General features: G+C 40.7%; 1 protein-coding gene across 1 annotated transcript; it reads right to left on the reverse strand.

The window, feature by feature from the left end:
- Positions 1-11398: 11398 nt before the first annotated feature.
- Positions 11399-13436, reverse strand: FZD1 (frizzled class receptor 1). The gene has a single exon (XM_049769049.1). The coding sequence runs from the start codon at positions 13235-13237 to the stop codon at positions 11684-11686; it is 1554 nt and encodes a 517-aa protein (XP_049625006.1). The 5' UTR covers positions 13238-13436; the 3' UTR covers positions 11399-11683.
- Between the last annotated feature and the right edge of the window lie 8005 nt (positions 13437-21441).

Raw genomic sequence — 21441 nt, forward strand, 5'->3', positions numbered from 1 at the left:
TCACTCCTGGCTCCAGGCTCAGAAATCGCTCCTGGCAGCCTCTGGGGACCCTATGGGAGGCCAGGATTTGAACCACCATCAGTCTGCATGCAGGGCAAATGCCCTACCTCCACATTATCTCTCCAGCCCACAATCTTTTTTGAAGATGCCTTTAGGTTCAATGTCATAAAGTGTTCTACCTATATTTTCCTTTATGTACCTTATGGTTTCAGGTCTGGTATCAATAATCCATTTTGATTGACTTTTGTGCATGGTATTAAATAAAGATCTGAATTAGCTTTTTTGCATGTAGCTGGTCACATTTGCCAACACCACTTGTTGAAGAGATTTTCCTTGCTCCACTTTTTATATTTCTTGTCCCTTTATCAAAGATTAATTGATAATATACTTGTGAGTCCATCTCAGAATATTCAAGTCAATTGATCTGATGACCTGTCTTTATTCTAGTACCATGCTGTTTTAATGACTACTGTCTTATTGCACAGTTTATGGTTCTTTTCTCCAAGAATTATTTTAGCTATTTGTGTATGTTTATTGTTCTATATGATTTTCAGAAGTATTTTATCCACATCATCTGTGATTTTCAAACAAATATGATGCCTATATTAGCTTGACCCTAAGCTTTATATTATCAAAATATCTTTATTTATATTGCCATTATTGCAATCAAAGTAATCTATGCTGTTACTAAATGATTTCTACTTAAAAAGAATGAACTGTAGAGATAAATGATCATGGTATTATATAGCAACTTTGTATAGCTTAATTTATTACTAATTTCTAAAAATACTATTATATTTCTATATAATCAAATTCAGATATGTGAAAATAAGGCATACATAGAGATAGCTATGAACACTAAAATCATTCCTTTTAAATAGTTGCTGTAAAAGAAATATATTTTCAGGCTGTTCTATATGTTTATAGGAAAAAAATATGTGCTTTTAGCCAAATAATCTGGATTGGAAAAAAATCTTGCAGTTATTTTCCAGTATATATGAAAATTGCATTTTAAGAAAACATTTTAAGGGTACATTAATAATACTAAAAAAAGTCTGTTCTCCAGAAATTTCAACCTTACATTCTTAAACTAGGGCAGAGTATTCATTACCTGAATTTATATAAAATGCAACTCAGATAATTGAGATTTTCCTTTTCTATATTAAAATGAAAGAATATGAAAAATTTGTTTCCCTTTATGAACATAAAGTAACTTCATAAAGAATATCTCTAGTCACATATTATAATTATAAAATCTATCTTTACAGATGAATTAGCTAGCAATGAGAAGTACTATGTCCATGATATCTCAGATTCAGCCCTTCATCAAAGCAGAAAAAGACCATCATTTGACAAAAAGCCATCAGGAACAAACTTCAAAAATACAGTCATATCACCTGCAGAAAAGATAGTTATAGTTTATATCTTTAGGAGTTGACATTCATCCATCAGCATCTTTTCCTGAGTTATTTCTGTACAGACACAAAACATAAACATAAAATTATTTGCTGACAAGTCACAATGAAACAGAAAAAGGCACCAAATGAGAGTAAATGAAGCAAGAAAGAGCATGAGAAATGACATATGAAATATAAAGAAATCTGCTAGAGTTAGAGGGTTAGGACTGATTGCAACATGCTTAACAGAAAATGGGGTGAAGGGAGATGGAATATCAATAAGCCAGTGGCCATTGACAAAAATGTACTTTGAGAGAATAAAATGGGAAACAAGAAATTCAGGGGGCTACTTTTTGTTTCTAAGTATACTAAGTGGAATTGTAAATAGCGAGAACTTGTAAATAATGAGAACTAGGAAAATTTGTAAAAGAAAAACTCATCTAGCTTATTTTCAGCATAGATGTGGCAGATAGAATAATGGTCCTCCAAAGATGTCCATACTCTAATCCTTAGAACGTTGTCCAATAATAAATCATTTGAGTTCTTAAAAGCAGGAAACTATTTTCTACAGGAAACAATCAGGCAGTGAGAGAATTAGTCTTTAAATCTCTCACTTAGATGATGTAGGGCTTCTGTATGTTTCAGTAGGATCAAAGGACCATTTATTAAATGAATTGCCTTTGGCAGCATAGTCAACAAGGACAAAGGACTCCTACAGTTCTTCAATTACTTATCAATTCAGGAAAGCAGCATAATTCTAAAGAAAAATTGTGAATCTCTTCCTGATCATAATTTGCCTCAAAGTTCTGTTGCCATGTCACCCTACTGTACAACTTACCAATTAAGTCTGAATTGCTAGCTGCCAAGTATAAATAAAACAAACTGTCTCTGAAAGTAGGTATGAATATAGAGACATATAATTATACTTTAAGAAAAAGATCATGGGGCCAGAGAGATAACATGGAGGTAAGGCATTTGCCTTGCATTCAAAAGGATGGCGTTTCGAATCCCAGCATCCCATATGGTCCCCCGAGCCTGCTGGGGTCGATTTCTGAGCATAGAGCCAGGAGGAACCCCTGAGCATTGCAGGGTGTGACCCCCCCAAAAAGAAAAAGATCACTAGTTAATTGATATACAATGTATTATTTATGCCACTTAACCTTGAGATTGTCCAATCCTTAATATTTCATGTGATTATTTATAAAAGAAAAAATCTTTAGTCTAAAAAGAGAATGCAGGAAAGACAATACACAATTTTCATTGCACCTTTCTGATTCCCATCAGAAATAATGATAAGCTACCGCAGAAGAAAGAGAAAGAGTTCTAGATATAAGTGAGATTAGAGAAGAAGTGTGGATGGAGAGAGAAAAAGAAAGGAAAGAAATATCAAGAAATATCAAAAAATCAATAGGATTTGTAAATCAGTCTCCAGAGCTAAAACATCACCATTTCTTTGATTTCCCCCAACATCCCTATTAATTAAAAATAATTAAAAAATACATTGCTATTCCCCACCCAGTATCCAAAAGATGAATGTATTTTTAAATCAAATGGCGTTCAAGGTTAGAACAATTGCCATTAATTTATATGTGAACTTTTTTAATGATCCAGCTCTCAAAAAATTACCTACCACATTATATCAAATAACACAAAGGTCTAAAATAATACTAACATGCAGTAATGAAGGTCTGATAGGTTAAATATATAACCTCTATATAGTAGTTTCCCAGAAAAGAACTTGGTTGTTAGGTTTCACCTTATTTTTACTGAAAACAAAGATCATCCCTGATTCCTTTGTATGTTTGTTTAAATTGGTTTTACCCCAAAACAGAGATTGTCTTACTTGTAAACCTGGGTGGGACTGGCTCAGGATAGCCTGAGCTATCTTCTTTCTGCCCCACCCAAGAATGGTCTCTGTACTCAATCAAAGCAGTAGTTCTGGCAGGCAACTTGCACTCCATAAGAAGTAGAAGACTGCCAGTCTATGTGTTTCAACTTAGCCTCGTTTGGATTATTTTATGCATGACCCTCATTCAGATTTGTTCACCTGAGGTTGGAGATATGGCACGTGGGGGTGATTTTATACTTGGTGATGTTACTCTTGATGCTCAATAACAATTGTTACAAAATGAATACTGCACACCATTTCTGCTTTTAACCTTTTGTCACAAAAGCAAAAACCCTCTTCCGCTTTTATTTTTGAAAACTGGTACTAATGTAGGTTTTACATTAAAGCAAAATGGTATAATTTGAACTTTAAAAAATGGGGGGAATTGCCCTACAACCATTTTAGATAAATAAATTGGAAGCTAAGAGGCTTATTGGGATTCAGTTCAGCTCCTACAAGTCCAATATTCTTCGAGGATGATATTCAAGTTCTCTGTGCCCAGTTGCCTATTATCTTGAGAAATTGATTTCTTTTCTTTTTTTTCTTTTTCACAAAAGAGAAAAAAAGCATAAAAGGTCACGATTCCAATCCAGGGTTATGGCCCTAATTCAGAGATGTTTCCATTCAACTTGTCCCCACAAGGGCAAGCTCCTGAAAAGAATAGTCAACCAGTTTTCATTATCCATCTTTCCTTTTTTTCTGCTCCCCATATCAAATGACCCCAATTTGTCTACCTTCTGAATATAAATTGCTACTCCCCTACTCTCACCCCTACCTCTGCATTTACTCCAGCTTGTCAATGAACCAAAGAATATAGATCCTATGCCTATCAGTGAGATCTCTCAACCCAGAATTTCTGCCTAATATTCTGTCAGTTAGACTAGAACCTATACTTATTTGATCTTCCTACTCCTCTAAAAGAAAAAGACAAAAAAAAATTCATTCCTTCTCCTCCATCACTAATCCAGGAAGAATCAGTGAAGCACAAAGCAATAGATGGGTATCTGTGAGAGAGAGATCCTCATCAAAACTCAAAATTGATCCCTGAGCACAAAGCAAGAACAAGGAGTAAACCCTGAGCACAAGTGCATATGGCCCCAAGAATAACCAAAACTGCTATCAGAAATCAGATTTCTGCTACCAGAAATCCAGAACTATGAAAGGTATTATTTAAATACCAGGCTATAGTATTTAATTCTAGCAGTTCATGTAGACTATGCATTATCATCTGATCATTCATATTTTAGACAAAATTTGCCAGTTGAACATGAAATCCATCCTATAGACACAAGTGAATTCATATTTTATCAATTATTAAAACTAAATAACTATAATTGCTATTGCCAGGCTCTATCCTGAGACTATAAATGTTCAGTAATTTCCCTGACCTCTACTTACCAAATACTAATAGTTGCCCTATCTTTTAGTTAACTGGTTTTCATTTTTTTGTCAATAGTATAAAAAGTTATTAAAGCAAGTATTCTAATACTGTCAAATATCCCCTGGGAGTGTGTGTATGGGGTCACCAAATTATTCCCTGTTGAAAATCATAGCTCTAAAGTCAGTTGTGTACCTACTGAAATAATGACGTCTATCAGTACATTGTTATCTTTTTCTATAAATAACAAAAATATAGATTGGAAAGATAGGACAGCATGGAAGGTGTTTGCCTTGCATGCATTTGATCTATAGTCAACCCCTACTCAACCTCTTAGAAAAAGTACTGCCATTAAATTGCTACATATGGTCCTGAGTAAGCCAGGAGTGATCCCTGAGCACAGAGCCAGAAGTAAGCTCTGAAACACTGCTGGGTGTAGCCCCCAGAGCCCAAATAACTTATTTATATTTATATTATATATTTTATATATAATTAAATAGCAAGAATAGTCTTTAGATTTAAATAGCAAAGAACAGGACCCCAGAGAAATAGCTGAGAGTACTGTCATGCATGTTAGGACACAAAAGACAAAGGTTTTAAAGGCCAGTACCTAGGCATGAAGTGCTGGTGCCCCATCACCTGAACAGGTGGAATCTGGGTGGAGCACTGAAAGTGTCAAATGAGTACCACCAGGCTGAGTCTGAGGTGACCCCTGCAGTGACCACTGTTCAGGACCCACCCTGAATAAACAACTTCATATGCAGATATGAAAAATGGATAACGGGAGTAAACAGACAAGGACAAATTAATTGGCTATAAGAAGGAGCAGGCCAATGCTAATAGAAAAATTTTACAGAAAGAGAACTATGAAGACTACAAGATCCCGTGGATACTGCTCATCCTATAGTTCCTACTAATTATTATAGGATTTCAAATGTAGCTATTCTTTTTTCCTATAGGTAACTTTATTTTAGAAAAGTATGCCTGCTAAGATGACTCAACCTCTTAGAAAAAGTTTGGTCATTAAATTGTGTTGGTTTGTAGTCATTTGGTGGTATTCCCTGATTAAATTCAGTCATGTTAGGGAACTTCATTATTATAAGGAAACTTAATTAAAATGCAAAATATAATATGCCCTTACTATTTTATAATTTTTAACACGATGTAATACTTTATGCCAAGGAAGTTCATTTGGGAGACCTTTATAAAATAGCCCTTGATTTGATTTCATGAATAGGAAGAAGAGGATTCTGTGACCATAGAGGTTTCTGTCTCCAGATCCATTTCTGCAAAAGGCAGAAGGGCAGAGAAGACTGATGGCAGAATGACCAGGAAAGCAGTGTGATTTGATCTATTATACCTTCATGTTTTCTCAGCTGCTGTTGCTTGGTATTCACTGTGAAGGAGAGGTTTGGAGAATGAAAAGTATTTTTACTTTTGATACTGGATCAATAGAATTGTACAAGATTTAATTCATGGTAGAATTAACATTTAATCCGTGGTATCCCAATATTGCAGTTTGCCTAGGATTTCCCTGGTTTTACCACTGAAAGTTCCACTTGACAAGAAAAGTCTCAGTCTTGGGCAAACCTAGACAGTAGATCACCTTGAGTGGAAACTTTTGACAATTTTTGACAGCTAATTTTTAAAAAATGTTTTTAAAAGTTAGAAATGTAAGGTCAAGAATAATGTTCAAATCTACCTTTAAAAAGAAAAAAGTCCTTCTAATAATCTAGCAGTGCTAAGTGTTTGGTATACATTAAACTAGCCTGTATGACTTGCAGGTATTTGCTGCGATGATTGTAAAGATGAACATTTCCAAGGGCAAGAGAACAATCTGTCACAGAGTGCTTCATTTAAGCAAGGACATGCTGCCAACTTAAAAGGAAATAAAGGCTACACTTTGTCTATGGGGGGATCCTGCAGTTATTCCCCTGCAAATTTAATTCAAACAGATAATGAGATCTGAAACATGGAGATATCCACAAATTAGGAGATACTTGGGTTTTTAAAAGGAAAAAATGATATCTGGGCCATAGAGAACTATCTCAAAGGAGCAAAGTCTTTTCTTTTCTAGTTAATCACTGTATTGTTACAAATACATTTTGAAAGTATACTGTGAATAAAATTTCTTGAGATAGACCTTTTTACATGAAAATGCATATCATACTTTAAAAAAATTATTATCTTCAAGGAAGTTTTTTTTTTAAAGCATGGTGCATAAGTGTGCAAATTTATGCCATCCTCGTACTTTAAGGACAATTAGTTATGCAAATCCACAATTCAATTTGATTCCCTTAGAAAATTCAACCATAGAATTTTACCAAATATGCACTTGAGAATGTCACTTTAATCTTAATAAAAGTATATATTTAGAGGAAACCCTATAGAAAATTGTCATTTTCAAGAACTGTAAGAATTTACTTTACTATAAAGTTGATAACCCTCATTGTGAGAAATGTTTACAGATTAGACTTTAGCTTATTCATTATGTAATACTTGTGTGAAAATCCTTTTTTCTTTTTAACTTTTATAGAGGCCTAAACTAATTTAAACAAAATCCCTAAAAGAAATGCTATTTTTTTAAACAGGAACTTGATTTTGCGATGGAGTAGGCACATTTGTCACCGCAGATCTTATAATCACCAGGTTCCAAATAAGCTATGTTGCCATTATAATAATTATGGTTTGACACATCCATTGGCAAAGAGTATGAGTAAAGTGAAGATAAATATTTAAGTTTAAATATCTGAACTTAAAAAGGTTAAACTTAAAATATTAAACTTAAAAAGTTTAAGAGAATTTTGAGTAATGTCTGTCTTCAAAATTCTGTGGAATCTGGAGTCTGTGGGAACCTGCCAACATTTCAAAATACAGGTATAAATATGAGGAACTGCCATAAAAAGCTTCTGATTGGCATTTTCTTAAAAGACCCCATTTCAAGTAGTAGGGCCTTGCAGCAAAACCTTAAATTTTAGGTAGTATTGCAGCTTTTTTAAAAACAAATATGTAACAGAAGATTTATTACGTGCAGTTCATATCTTGTTTTGGTTCCTACATAGTAATCCTGCAGGACTTTGATATTAGTAAATTCTTTGAGCTATTTGATGACACATGAGCCCATCCCAAGACAGTTTGTAATGACATTTTGATTCTTATCTTTCTGGACCCATTATACAGAATTATTATTATCAGAAATGTATCTGAGATACCCAGTGTCATCACACTGATTTCAATGAATTGCATTTGTGACTTGTAACTAATAGATCCATTGAAAACAGTAAGAGCAGCTGAAGTTTAACACAAAAACACATACTGAAAATGTGGCAGCTTAAAAGAAAAGGTGTGTGCTAAGATTGAAAGGTGCTCTTAGAGAAAGTGATCTGAAAGCACCAGGTCCTGATCGTGTTTGTGGTTTATGATATGTTGTTTTAATGGTCACCAACTCATTACAGTGGCCTCCTTCCCAAGATAAATGCTGGACTTTTAAAGGATGATGCAACTACAGCAGGCATGCTTCAGTACACCCTGGAGACAAAAGAATTATAAACTCAGGCTGACAAGTGACCACCCCAAACTGAAAAATCCAGTCCAGCTGTTTTGCATATGCTTGACACAGGCTGGCTTTGAGATTAAAAATATGACTCTGCATCCACAATGTTTCAGTAAAAAATATGCCTTTTTTTTAAAAGAAGCTCCAGAGAGTTTTCACATCATGTATGTATTTATTGTAAAAATGGAATCAAGTACACCATGATGGGGAAAATCAACTCTCATTGTGATTCCAATGAAAACCCCTCTAAAGAAATAAATAGACTATCCATCTGAAAAAAAGGGTTAGTCATGGAAACAGCAGGATAATAGGACAATTTCTAGTATGGTCTTCTAGGCCACTAGTACTAGATGAACAAATAAGTAAACTGGATTTCTATATGGTATAATTTAAAATAAATTGTGTTCTAAAAAAATAAAAAGCCTGGTGGTGACATAAAAATACTTCCTAAAGCTATTTAAATGGAGTATTATTAAAACTTTTCTGCATAATTTATATATAATTTAAGAACACCAACAATAAAAATGTTTTATATTTATTTTGGGGAAACTAATCATTTTAATATTTTTCCAGAAATTATTTCATTGTACTAGCTAGTGAGTTGTTTTAATTTGGTCTAAGAATAACTGTTTTTGTGTACTGATGTAAAAAAAACTTTCAGATAATAGGCTAATGTAAAAAAGAAATTATAATGTAAATTTTATCTTGCTATTTAAAATTGGATGCAATATTTTTAATTAAATTTAAATTTTTTAATTTGCCTTTTAAATGAATAAATTATAAGTCATAATGATGAAAGATTCCTTATTATATAATTCTAGCCCATTGGCATCTTATATTTTATGACAATTTGTTTCTTGGGATAAGTCAATAGATACTTTTAATCTGTAAAGGTTTAATAAAATTGTTTTTTAAAGGTATTTGTGTTTTTTTAATCTGGCATTTCCCATTTCATTTAGCTCATTTTGATATTGTGAAATATATAAATATCTCATCTTTCCTATGAAAGTGGGTGTATGCATACATATGTGCTTATGTACACATTGTGTATATGTACGTTATACATTCAAGTCCAGTTATATATACAAATGTATAATTCCTCTAGACTAGATCATTCTTCTGAAGTCTCTTGAACAACAGATAGTATCTTTAGTAGAAAACAACAAAATAGCCTTATATACCCAACACTGTTTAAAATGCTTATAAATATAAACAGGTAGTTAATCATTTATTGAATGCCTATTTGTGGTTTTGGAATATCCAAGATTATAAAAAGACAGTATTAAATAAGCATTGTGACAAAGGTGACTTTCAAAAATCTTCAATATTATAAAAAGTCATAAACTTACCCCTTGGAAGAAGAAAAAAAGCTTTATATAAGTGCTTTAATAATCTTATTTAAGTAAAATAATTTCAATTTTCTATTTTCTCTCGTTATTGTCATAAAAGCAAATCTTGGGACTTCACATCAATCACAACAATGCAAGTAAGGTATTTCTTTGGAAGGACTGGCTTGAAGGTTTAAGTATAGAATTTTTCATTAAGTTTTTGAGATATACTGTGATAGGCTATGAGACACTATAAAATGCCAAGACAATTCAGACATTTCCAGTCCTATTACTTTCAGGCACACAACCCACATAATTTTGTACAAAACTTTGATCTTTTTATTTGCGAAATTAAAAATATGGTATTATATATATAAACTTCTATTCCTCTATAAATATAGATGATTTTGTGATAGTGAACAGAATAAATGCATACCAAATTCAAAGATCATTGTCATTTTAGGGTATGACAGAGATAAATTTAGGTTCAAAGTATCGGCATTCTGATAAACTCTTAAAGTTTAAAACAATACGATCAGGACTCTTTCTTTTTCCTTCCCCACAGAGACCTAAAGTGAGTATTTTTAAATGGCTTTGAAAGATTTACATTTGACACATTTAGTAAATCTATAAAGGAACACCCAATATTTAATGTGATAGATCTACAAATATTTAACCTAAGAAGTATTTTCAAAGTAAGAAGTATTTCCATTTGCTTATGTTAGGAGCTAATCCCATCATTTATTCACTCTCCTTGACCTCCCTAGAATCATACCAGGTTTAGTAATGTGGATTGTTCTTCCCTCAGGATAGTGTTAAATAATCCTGATAAATGAAAAGCATACAACTTTTACAGTTTAAAGTTTCTGATATATGCTTAATTCTTATTTGATTAAACATAAGAAAGTAGTATTTTATTTTGAGGAAGCCCATTACACTGAAATCTGCAGGTTTGCATATTCCTTGTATGTTCTGTCCTGGCTAAGGACGCCAACAATTACTCTTCCACAAAGCTTTCAGGTGATCTCACTGTTTCCACTTGACAGAAGGGGAAAAAATCTAAACGTAGGATGCCTCAATCCCAGAGGCAAATGGCCAAGTATCAGTATATAATTAGAATTAACATTTATAACCCGTCTTCGGTCTCTCTTCACCCACACAAAACTTCAAGCCTCTTCCCAAATCTCAGTAACCACATCTTTTCCGTGACGTGGGTCAAACCCATACCGGATTTTCGAAGCTAGAGAATGAAATGAACTCATCCACCAACAACTGGACTTTTAAAAGTTTGGCATAGGTTAGCCCAGCTATCACCCACCGACCAAGGGGGAAGGCGGGAGTGTGTGGGCGCTGCGGGAGCTGCGGAGAGAGGTTGAGCTCACAAAGCTCCCCAACCTCCGGCCTCTGTGAAGCCGGGGGTGGTGGGGGTTGGGGGAGACACCCTCTCCCGAGAAATGCAGTTTCTGGAAGTCAGAGGGAAGCACCTTACAAAGACCAGGGCAGAGTAGGGGTGGGCACGCAGGGAGCTCTCCTTTTGGGTCGGCCTTTGGAAGCAAAGAGCTAAGTTCTTTAAGAGTGGACCCCGCCCTGAAATCAAAGGGAGTGAGTAAAATGAGGAGGGAATCGACTCTGGTATCGAGGACCCAACTCAATCCCACCCCCACAGAGGGACGAAAGGGGGAGAGGGGGAGAGTCAAGGAACACCCCGTGGCTGCGCTGGGATATTTATCTCTGGAGATCTCAGAAAAGAGCAAGAAAGGAAAAGCCTCAAAAGGTTAAACCACCGTCACAATGTCAAACTTTCAAAATGTTGAAGAAAAAAAAAATAAAAGGAAAGGAAACAAAAAACTCGTGTCATTATTTAAATACAAATATACTTACAAAAATCTTACATAGGCTTTATACAATCATAAAAGCGTACAGTCCTGGTACCGGTACAGCAGTGAGGGACAGAGAGGTCTGCCATCCCCTTCGCTGTAGGTCCTTTTGGTCCATTTGCCCCCAGGGATGGAAACTAGTTCAGTAACCCAGGTTCTCACCAAGGAGTCTGCAAAAGTCTTACAGAAGATCTGGGGCCAGCTTCTGTGGTACGGCCGTACCAGGCTGCCCACTAGAAAGGGGTCCAGAGTTCAGGGTGTCTCAGACCGTGGTCTCCCCCTGTTTGCTGTTGGTGAGCCTGGTGTAGAACTTCCTCCAGGAATTTAGGGTTTTGCCAGACCAGATCCAGAAGCCCGACGTGATGCCCACGATCAATGTCATCAGGTACTTGATCATGAAGACGGTGAAGTCGGGGCTCATGGGGGGGTGCGGAGGGGCACCCCCGCCGGCCTGGAGGTGGGGGCAGGGGATGGCGTAGCTTTTGCAGCTCTGGGCCACCCAGCTGCGCTCCCACTGGTCCCGGAAGGCCTGCTCGTAGAAGTAGCAGGCAATGACGATGGTGGCCGGCACCGTGTAGAGTACCGAGAAGACGCCAATACGCACCATGAGTTTCTCCAGCTTTTCAGTCTTGGTGCCGTCGTGCTTCATGATCGTGCGGATGCGGAAGAGAGACACGAAGCCGGCCAGCAAGAAGGAGGTGCCGATGAAGAGGTACACGAAGAGGGGCGCCAGCACGAAGCCGCGCAGAGCGTCCACGTTGTTGAGCCCCACAAAGCACACCCCGCTGAGCACGTCGCCGTCCACCTGGCCCAGGGCCAGGATGGTGATGGTCTTGATGGCCGGCACGGCCCAGGCGGCCAGGTGGAAGTACTGCGAATTGGCTTCGATGGCCTCGTGGCCCCACTTCATGCCGGCCGCCAGGAACCAGGTGAGCGAGAGGATCACCCACCAGATGGAGCTGGCCATGCTGAAGAAGTAGAGCATCATGAAGAGGATGGTGCAGCCCTCCTTCTTGGTGCCCTGCGCCACGGTGCGCGCCCCTTCGTCGGAAAACTTGTCGTTGCACACCACCCGGTCCTCCAGCAGGAAGCCGGCGATGTAGGCCACGGCCACGGCCGTGTAGCAGCCGGACAGGAAGATGATGGGCCGCTCGGGGTAGCTGAAGCGCCGCATGTCCACCAGGTAGGTGAGCACGGTGAAGAGCGTGGAGGCGCAGCACAGCACCGACCAGATGCCGATCCAGGTGCGCGAGAAGCGCAGCTCCTCGGGCCCGAAGTACATGAGCCCGTACACCTTGGACGGCTCGCAGGGCGCGCCGCAGTCCTTCTCGCCCAGGAAGTGGTAGTTGAGGTAGGTGGGCACCTTGAGGGCGCGCGGGCAGGAGAACTTGCCGCGCTCCGCCGGGCCCGCGCCTCCTCCTCCGGGGAAGCCGCCGCCGCGGTAGCCCCCGCCGCCGTGCTGCGGGTTGCTGGTCCAGAACTCGGGCAGCAGCGAGGGCGTCGGCGTGCCCTTGTCCGACGTGTTCTGGCCCACGCACAGCTCGCCCGCGCCGTGCACCGGGAACTTCTCGCACTTGAGCGTGTCGGGCCACTGGAAGCCGAACTTGTTCATGAGCGCCTCGCAGCCCTGGCGCGCGCGCTCGCACAGGGAGCGGCAGGGCGGCAGCGCCTGCTCCAGCACGGTGCACACGGGCGCGTACATGGAGCACAGGAAGAACTTGAGCTCGGCCGAGCACTGCACCTTCACCAGCGGGTAGAACTGGTGCACCTCGAGGCCCGCGTCCTCCTGGTTCGTGTGGCCCAGCAGGTTGGGCATGATGGTCTGGTTGTAGGCGATGTCGGTGCACAGCGGGATGGAGATGGGCTGGCAGTAGCCGTGGTCCGGGATGGAGATGCCGCGCTCGCCGTGGAACTGCTGCCCGGCCGGCGGCTGCGGCTGCGGCGGCGGCGGCGGGGGCGGCGGGGGCTGCTGGCCGGGGCCGGAGCCCTGGCCCGTCGCCTGCGCCCGGACGCCCGGCGGCGGCGGCGCCTCGAGCAGCCACAGGAGCAGCAGCAGCCGGCGCGCCCAGCGCCCGGGGCGGGCGGCCGCGGGGAGGCGGCGGCGGGGTCTGCCCGGCCCGGCGCGGGGCGACGCGGCGCAAAGTTGCCAGCGCGGGCCGGGCGCCTCCGGCTCAGCCATACTTTCGGGGCTCCTGGCGCGGCGCGGCGCGGCGGGGGCGGCGGGCGGCCGGGGCGCTCTCCGCGCCCGCGCCCTTCTTCTCGGCGTCCCGACGCTCCGGAGCCCGCAGCCGCCGCCGCCGCGGAAACTTGCGATTCATCAAGAAGCGGCGGCGCGGGCGGCGGCGGGAGAGCCCGGGGGCTCGGGCGCGAGCGCTCGGCGGCGTCAGGAGCCGCGGCCCGGCGCGGCGCGCGGTGCTCGGCAGGCCGGCCGCCTCGGCTCCCCCGCGCGCGTCTCCCTCGGCCGCTGCCTCTGCCGCCGCCGCCTCCTCCGCGGCCGCCGCCTGACCATTGGTGTCAGTCCCTCAACTCGCTCGCGCTCCTCTCCCTCGCGCGCCCTCCGAGCGGTTTCCAGGCGCCCCGCCGCCCGGCTTTCGCCGGAGGGAGGGGCCTTGAAACCGACGCGGAGCCGCCGGCTCAGGGAGCGTCGCCCAATCGCCTCACCGGCTGCGCGGCGCACAGGTCGCCCGCCGCCGCCTGGGATCCCTGAGCGCGAGTCGGGCCCCGGGCGGGCGGGCGGGCGGAGCCGCTCTGCTCGCCGGAGAAGGAAGGCGGGCGGGGAAAGAGAGGAGGCGGCCGGAGGCTCGGCTCCGGCACAAAGAGTGGGTGGGCGCAGGACGCCGGACAGGCTTGGCTGCTTGCGCCGTGGAGGGGTGCGGGGAGGGGGGACAGGGCGAGGACCGTGTGGAGAATGGTCCCATATGCCGCGTTGGAGATCCTGAATGAGACGCAGCAGACCGCGGGCCCTGGCTTTTCTTTGCCCCCCCCCCTTTTTTCTTGTTTCCAAAATCCTGCTCTTGAAGCTGCTTGCAAACTGCAACCTAATGCGGCGTTCAGAACAGATGCCTCTGGCTGAAAGAGCGCGCAACTTCTTTTGAGTTTGTGGCTGTCCAGGTTTTGTTTCAACAGTATTTCTGCTCCCAGAAGAGCAATGCTCGGGCTGGGCAGGCCAACCAGGACGAATGGCGCATTCGGAAGAGAAGCGCGCTGGAGCGCTGAGAAGAGAACAAACAACACAACACAAACACAAACTTTCAGGCAGTTTCCAGAGTCGAGCCAGATGTTGCTGGCCGCTCGTATTCTCCGCCTTGCATTCCTTTTCCTCTTCTTTAATCAAGCCAGAGTCAGAAGCAAAAAGAGAAACTAGCGATTCAACATTCAGAGAGGGAAAACTTGAGCCTTTCACACTGCCCTCCGGGAGGGGTCTTCAGCCCAACGAAATCCCAGGAACGGTTCTGGTCCAGGCATGGCCCCCCTTGAACGGTGCAAGGGCCTTTGTGGGAACTCCTGGGAGCTTGGACGGCCGGAGGAACGCCCACGATGGGAGCAGGGATGGGGTGGAGGTAGGGGCACTCCTGGGACAGGCAGATCTGGCCTTGAGGGGCCAGCCACAGGCCTGGCTGTAGCGAGGACTCCCTCCACTGTAGAGTTGAAGATGACAGACTAAAAAAGAAACAAAACAATAAGGTCTGAGAACAAAAAGCAAATTGCCCTTTCCCTTCTTAACTTTCAAATTACACGTTCCTTTATTCTAGGTCGTTTTACATTCATACGGTTTGCAAAATATGCTTTACCCCTAATTTTTCTTTTTCTGTGATGGTCTCAGTGACTCCGTTTCATCAATGAAGTGCTACTGTATTCTTAACGTTTTCCAAAGATTACTAACAATACAACGAGAACCTGTGTTTAGAGTCTCACAGATATTTTTATGATTCTTTTTGTAACATTATCCATTCATCGATAAGAACCTTCGAAGACCTGCTTTGTGATATATATGTATCTATATGTATATATACTATATATATACTGTAAAATTAAAATTCTTTGAAGATGCACACAATATGCTCAGCATTAGAAAAGGGAGGCCCAGAAATATAGATCATTGATCATTGGTCCAGCAAGTTCAGGTGAAAAGGAATAGGAAGGATTCCCCATAAGGAAGAGTGGAAAGTTCAAATACAAGGAGCAGGCAGTCCTTAAAATTCTGCCAGGGAAGTGAGGGTCGAAGGAGCATAGACTGGGTGTGCCTGAGATACAATGCTGAGAGCAGGAGAAAATATTTCTGTCACACTGAAATATCTGGGCAGAATTATACAGACAATAGGGAGCTATTGAAAGTCACTTATTCCCACAGAAGCATTAAGCAGTTTCAGGATGAATGTGAAAGAGGGAATCTGGGACAGACTGTCACGGGGAAGCTGGAACATCGGTCTAGACAAAAAGGTCACTACTTAAGAGGTGTGTTGCTTGTACTGCATACTAAGGAGGCACGTGAATTTCATCCCTGAGCATGGTCTTGGAGGAATATAATCGTTTTTTCTATCCATAAAATGAAATGATTTGTATTATTACATTTTTATTCTCATTTGAATATGCATGAATATAATCCACTTATCAAATATGTATTTGATTTAAATGTTTCTGTGTCCCTAATAATTATTAAAAGGTAAAGAAACAGTATATATCTATATCTATATCTATATCTATATCTATATCTATATATATATCTATATATATATATGACTGCATGTGGATTGGCCATAATTCAAGATACATGACATTGAAAAGGAGGTTTAAAAAGCACAGGTGCTTTTGAAATGCCCTGGGCTATCCCAGTCCAAACTGTTCATTTTTTAAAAATCACACCTTATTTGATGGGGGAGGTGTCTGAACTTCACACGATGGTACTTAGGGCTTACTCCTGGCTCTGTACTCAGGGATCACTCCTGGATTGGACTAGGGGATTCAGGAAGCTAGGGGATTGAACACAGATTGACTGAGTGAAGGCAAGTGCCTTACTCACTGTACTATCTTTCAAGCCCCCATACTCTTCGTTTTATCATTCAGTGACAACACAGTTTACTAGGGCCATCAGACTGATGCTTATTCCTCTGCTGGTATTATCTACTACTGAGAAACATGACCAAGCTGACTTTCTATCTACTTCTCTTATAAAGACTTTTCTATGACATGTTCATCATTCCAGAGTCCAGACTGGCTGGAAACTAGACTGAGTTTGTTCTGAGGCATTTATTTTTCTTTTAACCAAAAATCATCAGGTGTATGAAGTTTTTACTACCACCAGAACTAAACACTGTTCCTTCTCCTCCAAGGTATCATAGCCTAGGGAATTCCACAGAGATAAACAGAGTAAAGACATGAAGATTTAAAAGCTGCTCTGTTGAAATTCTTGCTATTGTTTTTATTCTTCCACCAGAGATGTGTGACTTGCTAGAAACAAAACTCAGAAGTGTCAGAACACTTCTGAAACACACACACACACACACACACACACACACACACACACACAAATCAAAAAAAGTGATTTTTTTTCCCAGTTTATGGAACTGGGAAGAATCAGATACATCACTTAGAAACTAGTGAAAATATTTTTTTTCAGTTTACTGAAGTGATAGTACAGAGGGTAAGCCACTTTGCTTGTGGCTGATCTGAGTTTGATCCTCTGTACCCCAAAAGGTGCTCTGAGCACATGCAGGAATGATTCCTGAAATCAGAGCCAGGATTAAACCCCCTGTACCATTACATGTGGCTCAATGTTGTATATGAAGACATTCAAGAAATAAATAAGTTTAGCTGAAGAGTTAATAGATTGTGGAGAGTGGAGGAAAGAGATGATTTAAGGCTCTTAATTTGAATTACCTGAAGGCAGGCATCAGCAAAATTGCTTTGCTGATAAGGGTCCCGGATTCACTCTTAATCCACAGAGATTTTGCCTTCTCTTTCCTTCACACACCCCTTTTGAGATGTAAAGACCCATTTAGGCTTGGACAGCCTTAAATAGGTACTTTTGTCTGTTAACATCTGCCCTTTCTCCCATGTTGACTGACATTGAATAAGAAATATTGTAAGTGGAGGACGCTTGAGTGCTCAGTCCACGAGTCTGGGAGCCACCTGACCTCATACTTTTCTCTGTTATGTCTGTCTTTTTTTAAACTTCACAGTGCCCCTTCAGACTGGTTTACTCAGGATTGGACTCTAGCAGCCCATATAATAATAAGCAAACAAAAACTATTTACAGCTAAGAATACTGGGCCCAGAAATATTAAATAATATTTAAATGACCTTGTTTGGCATGAATTTCATTAGAGGTAAATTTTCTTTCGTATTCTTTTGAATAGTTCTTCCTTCCTTTCCTTCCTTCCCTTCCTTCCTTCCTTTCCTTCCTCCCCTTCCTTCCTTCCTTCCTTCCTTCCTTCCTTCCTTCCTTCCTTCCTTCCTTCCTTCCTTTCCTTCCTCCCCTTCCTTCCCTTCCTTCCTTCCTTCCTTCCTTCCTTCCTTCCTTCCTTCCTTCCTTCCTTCCTTCCTTCCTTCCTTCCTTCCTTCCTTCCTTCCTTCCTTCCTACCACTTCATTGAGTAAACCACACTACCAACCCTCTTTTAATTATTTTAAATATCAGTTTTAGAAACTCCACATGCCAGGACTTCTGATTCTCTTCCACTGGTATGTTGGGGGCTCTGGGCAGGACAGCTAGCCATAGGCCCCCTGGGCTCACCACCTAAATATCAGTTCTATATAGTTCTTTTTTAATGAATCATGTAAAAAAAAAACTTTTCCAGGAAAAAAAGTTATTTTTAAAGTTCACTTCTAAAGATAAAAATCAAAACAACCAATATGTTCAGTGTTGCAGTAAAAAGACTTTTGAGGATCAAAGTGACAGGTAACAAAACAATAGAAAAGGTGCTTGGGTTTTTTATAATTATTATTAAATTCTTTTTTTATTCTTCCTTTTTCCCCTTTCTTCTCTTAAATTGATATTTATAGCCTCCAGAAGGATTCCTCCCGTTTTTGCTTGTTTGATTTTTGCCCCCCCCTTTTATTCTTCTTTTCTTCTAACAGAACCACATAACTTGAACCAATTCTCCTCACTAATTGGAGGAGAAATAATGGAAACCAAAACCAAACAGTCATATGAACATCAAGTAGAAATAAAAAAATGATCAGACTCTTATCCACTGCTGGTGGGAATGCCGTCTAGTCCAACCTTTATGGAAAGCGATATGGAGATTCCTCCAAAAACTGGAAATCGAGCTCCCATACGATCCAGCTATACCACTCTTAGGAATATACCCTAGGAACACAAAAATACAATACAAAAACCCCTTCCTTACACCTATATTCATTGCAGCACTACTTACCATAGCAAGACTCTGGAAACAACCAAGATGCCCTTCAACAGATGAATGGCTAAAGAAACTGTGGTACATATACACAATGGAATATTATGCAGCTGTCAGGAGAAATGAAGTCGTGAAATTTTCCTATATATGGATGTACACGGAATCTATTATGCTGAGTGAAATAAGTCAGAGAGAGAGAGAAAAACGCAGAATGGTCTCACTCACCTGTGGGTTTTAAGAAAAATGAAAGACATTCTTGCAATAATAATTTTCGGACACAAAAGAGCAAAGAGCTGGAAGTTCCAGCTCACCTCAGGAAGCTCACCACAAAGAGTGATGAGTTTAGTTAGAGAAATAACTACATTTTGAACTGTCCTAATAATGAGAATGTATGAGGGAAATGGAAAGCCTGTCTAGAGTAAAGGCGGGGGTCGGGTGGCGAGGAGGGAGATTTGGGACATTGGTGATGGGAATGTTGCACTGGTGATGGGTGGTGTTCTTTACATGACTGAAATCCAAACACAATCATGTATGTAATCAAGGTGTTTAAATAAAATATATAAAAAAAAAGAAAAAAATGATCAGACTTAAACACCAAACCAAAGCCAAGGACAACAGAATCGATACCGAAACTACAGTTAGCTAGACACAGAAGGGACCACTTATACTAGCAGCCTGGGGGAAAAAGGAGGGAGATATGGGATGCATGCTGGGAACAGGGGTGGAGGGAGAACAACATTGGTGGTGGGAATGCCCCTGATTCAATGTCACTATGTACCTAAAATATTTCTGTGAAAGATTTTTAATCCACTGTGGTAAAAATAAAAATTCTCAAAAAATAAGAAACATAAGAATTTTGTTCATAATTTATTATTTCTCAGGATAGCAGAGTGGGTATAGGGCAGGTAGGGTGTTTGCCCTGTATGCGGACAACACAGGTTCAATTCCCAGCATCGCATATGTTTCCTGAGCCTGCCAGTAGTAATTTCTGAGCACAGAGCCAGGAGTAAGTCCTGAGTGCTGCTGGGTACCCCCGCCAACAATAAAAAATAAAATAAAGGTTTGCTGGGCTGGAGCAATAGCGCATCTGTAGGGTGTTTGCCTTGCACGTGGCTGACCCAGGATGGACCTGGGTTCTATCCCTGGAGTCCCATATGGTCCCCCAAGCTAGGAGCCATTTCTAAGCGCATAGCCAGGAGTAAGCCCTGAGCGTCACGGGGTGTGGCCCAGAAACCAAAAAACCAAAACCAAAAAAAAAAAAAAAAAAAAGGTTTGGGATTCATAGATTTTTAAAAATATATTCTATAAATATGAACTATTAAGATTTGTGTAGTAAGATAACCCCAATTTTCCTTGCTGTTGATTTTCCAAGCATCAGATTTTGTCCATTTTTCTTATATACCTTGTTTTATCAGGCTTTTCCCAAATCTTCTGAAGTTTCTCCAGACTGCTTGTGTCAAAGAAAGTGGATAATTACCAGTTCCAGGGATCTAGTTCCAATTATGTACACTTGGGTACACACAGATATAGAAGCAGTTAAATGCAAACTCCAAGTACAGCGTGGAGGAAGTTGTCTGTAGGTGAGATTTTTTTTTTCGTTGCAAGCTTGTGAATGTCAAGTTTGAATTGTCTTTGCTTATTATCAGAGATTTCACATGGATTAAAACCAGATTGCTGAACTCCTATTTATGAGATGGCATTGTTTTGCTTAATATGTTGCTTAAAATGTATAACTCCTTGAGGTAGAAACTACTTATTATCGCCTTTGAATAAATGAAGACTTTAAAGATCAAAGCAATTTAATAACTTTTCAAGTTTCCATAGCCAGTTATGTTCAGAGTAGGTCTTGGACTTTCGCTGAGGATTACTCTACAATCATGTGAACTTCTAAAAATTAAAGGTTAAAAATTGGTTTCTGGATACAACTCATGCCGATTCAATGTTATTCAATAATTTTATGAATGAGGATATACATTCACTGGTAAGTTAGATGAATATTTGTGTTATATGTTGTGAAATCTGATACAATTCTCACATGTCTTATTAAATTGCTCAATTAAGTTTATATTCTTTTTTCTTATTGCAGATTTCCCTTAGCCATTTGTAAAATCTCCAAGAAGTCCTGATGTAAAGAATCCTGTTACTCAACTATCAACAATTTTTTACCATGTATCTTACAGCGATTAAAAAATATTTAAAGAATGTTTTTAAAATTTTGTCATACCTATTTTCCTCACATAAAATATAAACACTTTCAAATACCCATACACAGTACGTAGTACTTGCTACATCCAGTACCTTGCTTGGTACTCATACTTTTTTGAATAAAGTTTGAGGAATGCCAGATTAGAACTAACATATTTTATTTTGTTTGGGGGCCACACCCGGTGACGCTCAGGGGTTACTCCTGGCTTTGTGCTCAGAAATCACTCCTGGCTTGAGGGACCATATAGGAAACAGGGATCGAAACCAGGTCCGTCCTGGGATAGCTGTGTGCAAGGCAAACACCCTACCACTGTGCTATCACACTGGTCTCTAGAACTAAAATGTTTTGAAACTAATCTTATAAATTCTCACTTTTGAAACTGGGAAGAATGATTTTTACAGTCAGGAGTGAAAATTTAGAGTTTGATCTACTGTTTTAAATTGTTGTTTGTTTTTGG

This window comes from Suncus etruscus, chromosome 1, assembly GCF_024139225.1.
Source record: "Suncus etruscus isolate mSunEtr1 chromosome 1, mSunEtr1.pri.cur, whole genome shotgun sequence".
Classification (NCBI taxonomy): Eukaryota; Metazoa; Chordata; class Mammalia; order Eulipotyphla; family Soricidae; genus Suncus; species Suncus etruscus.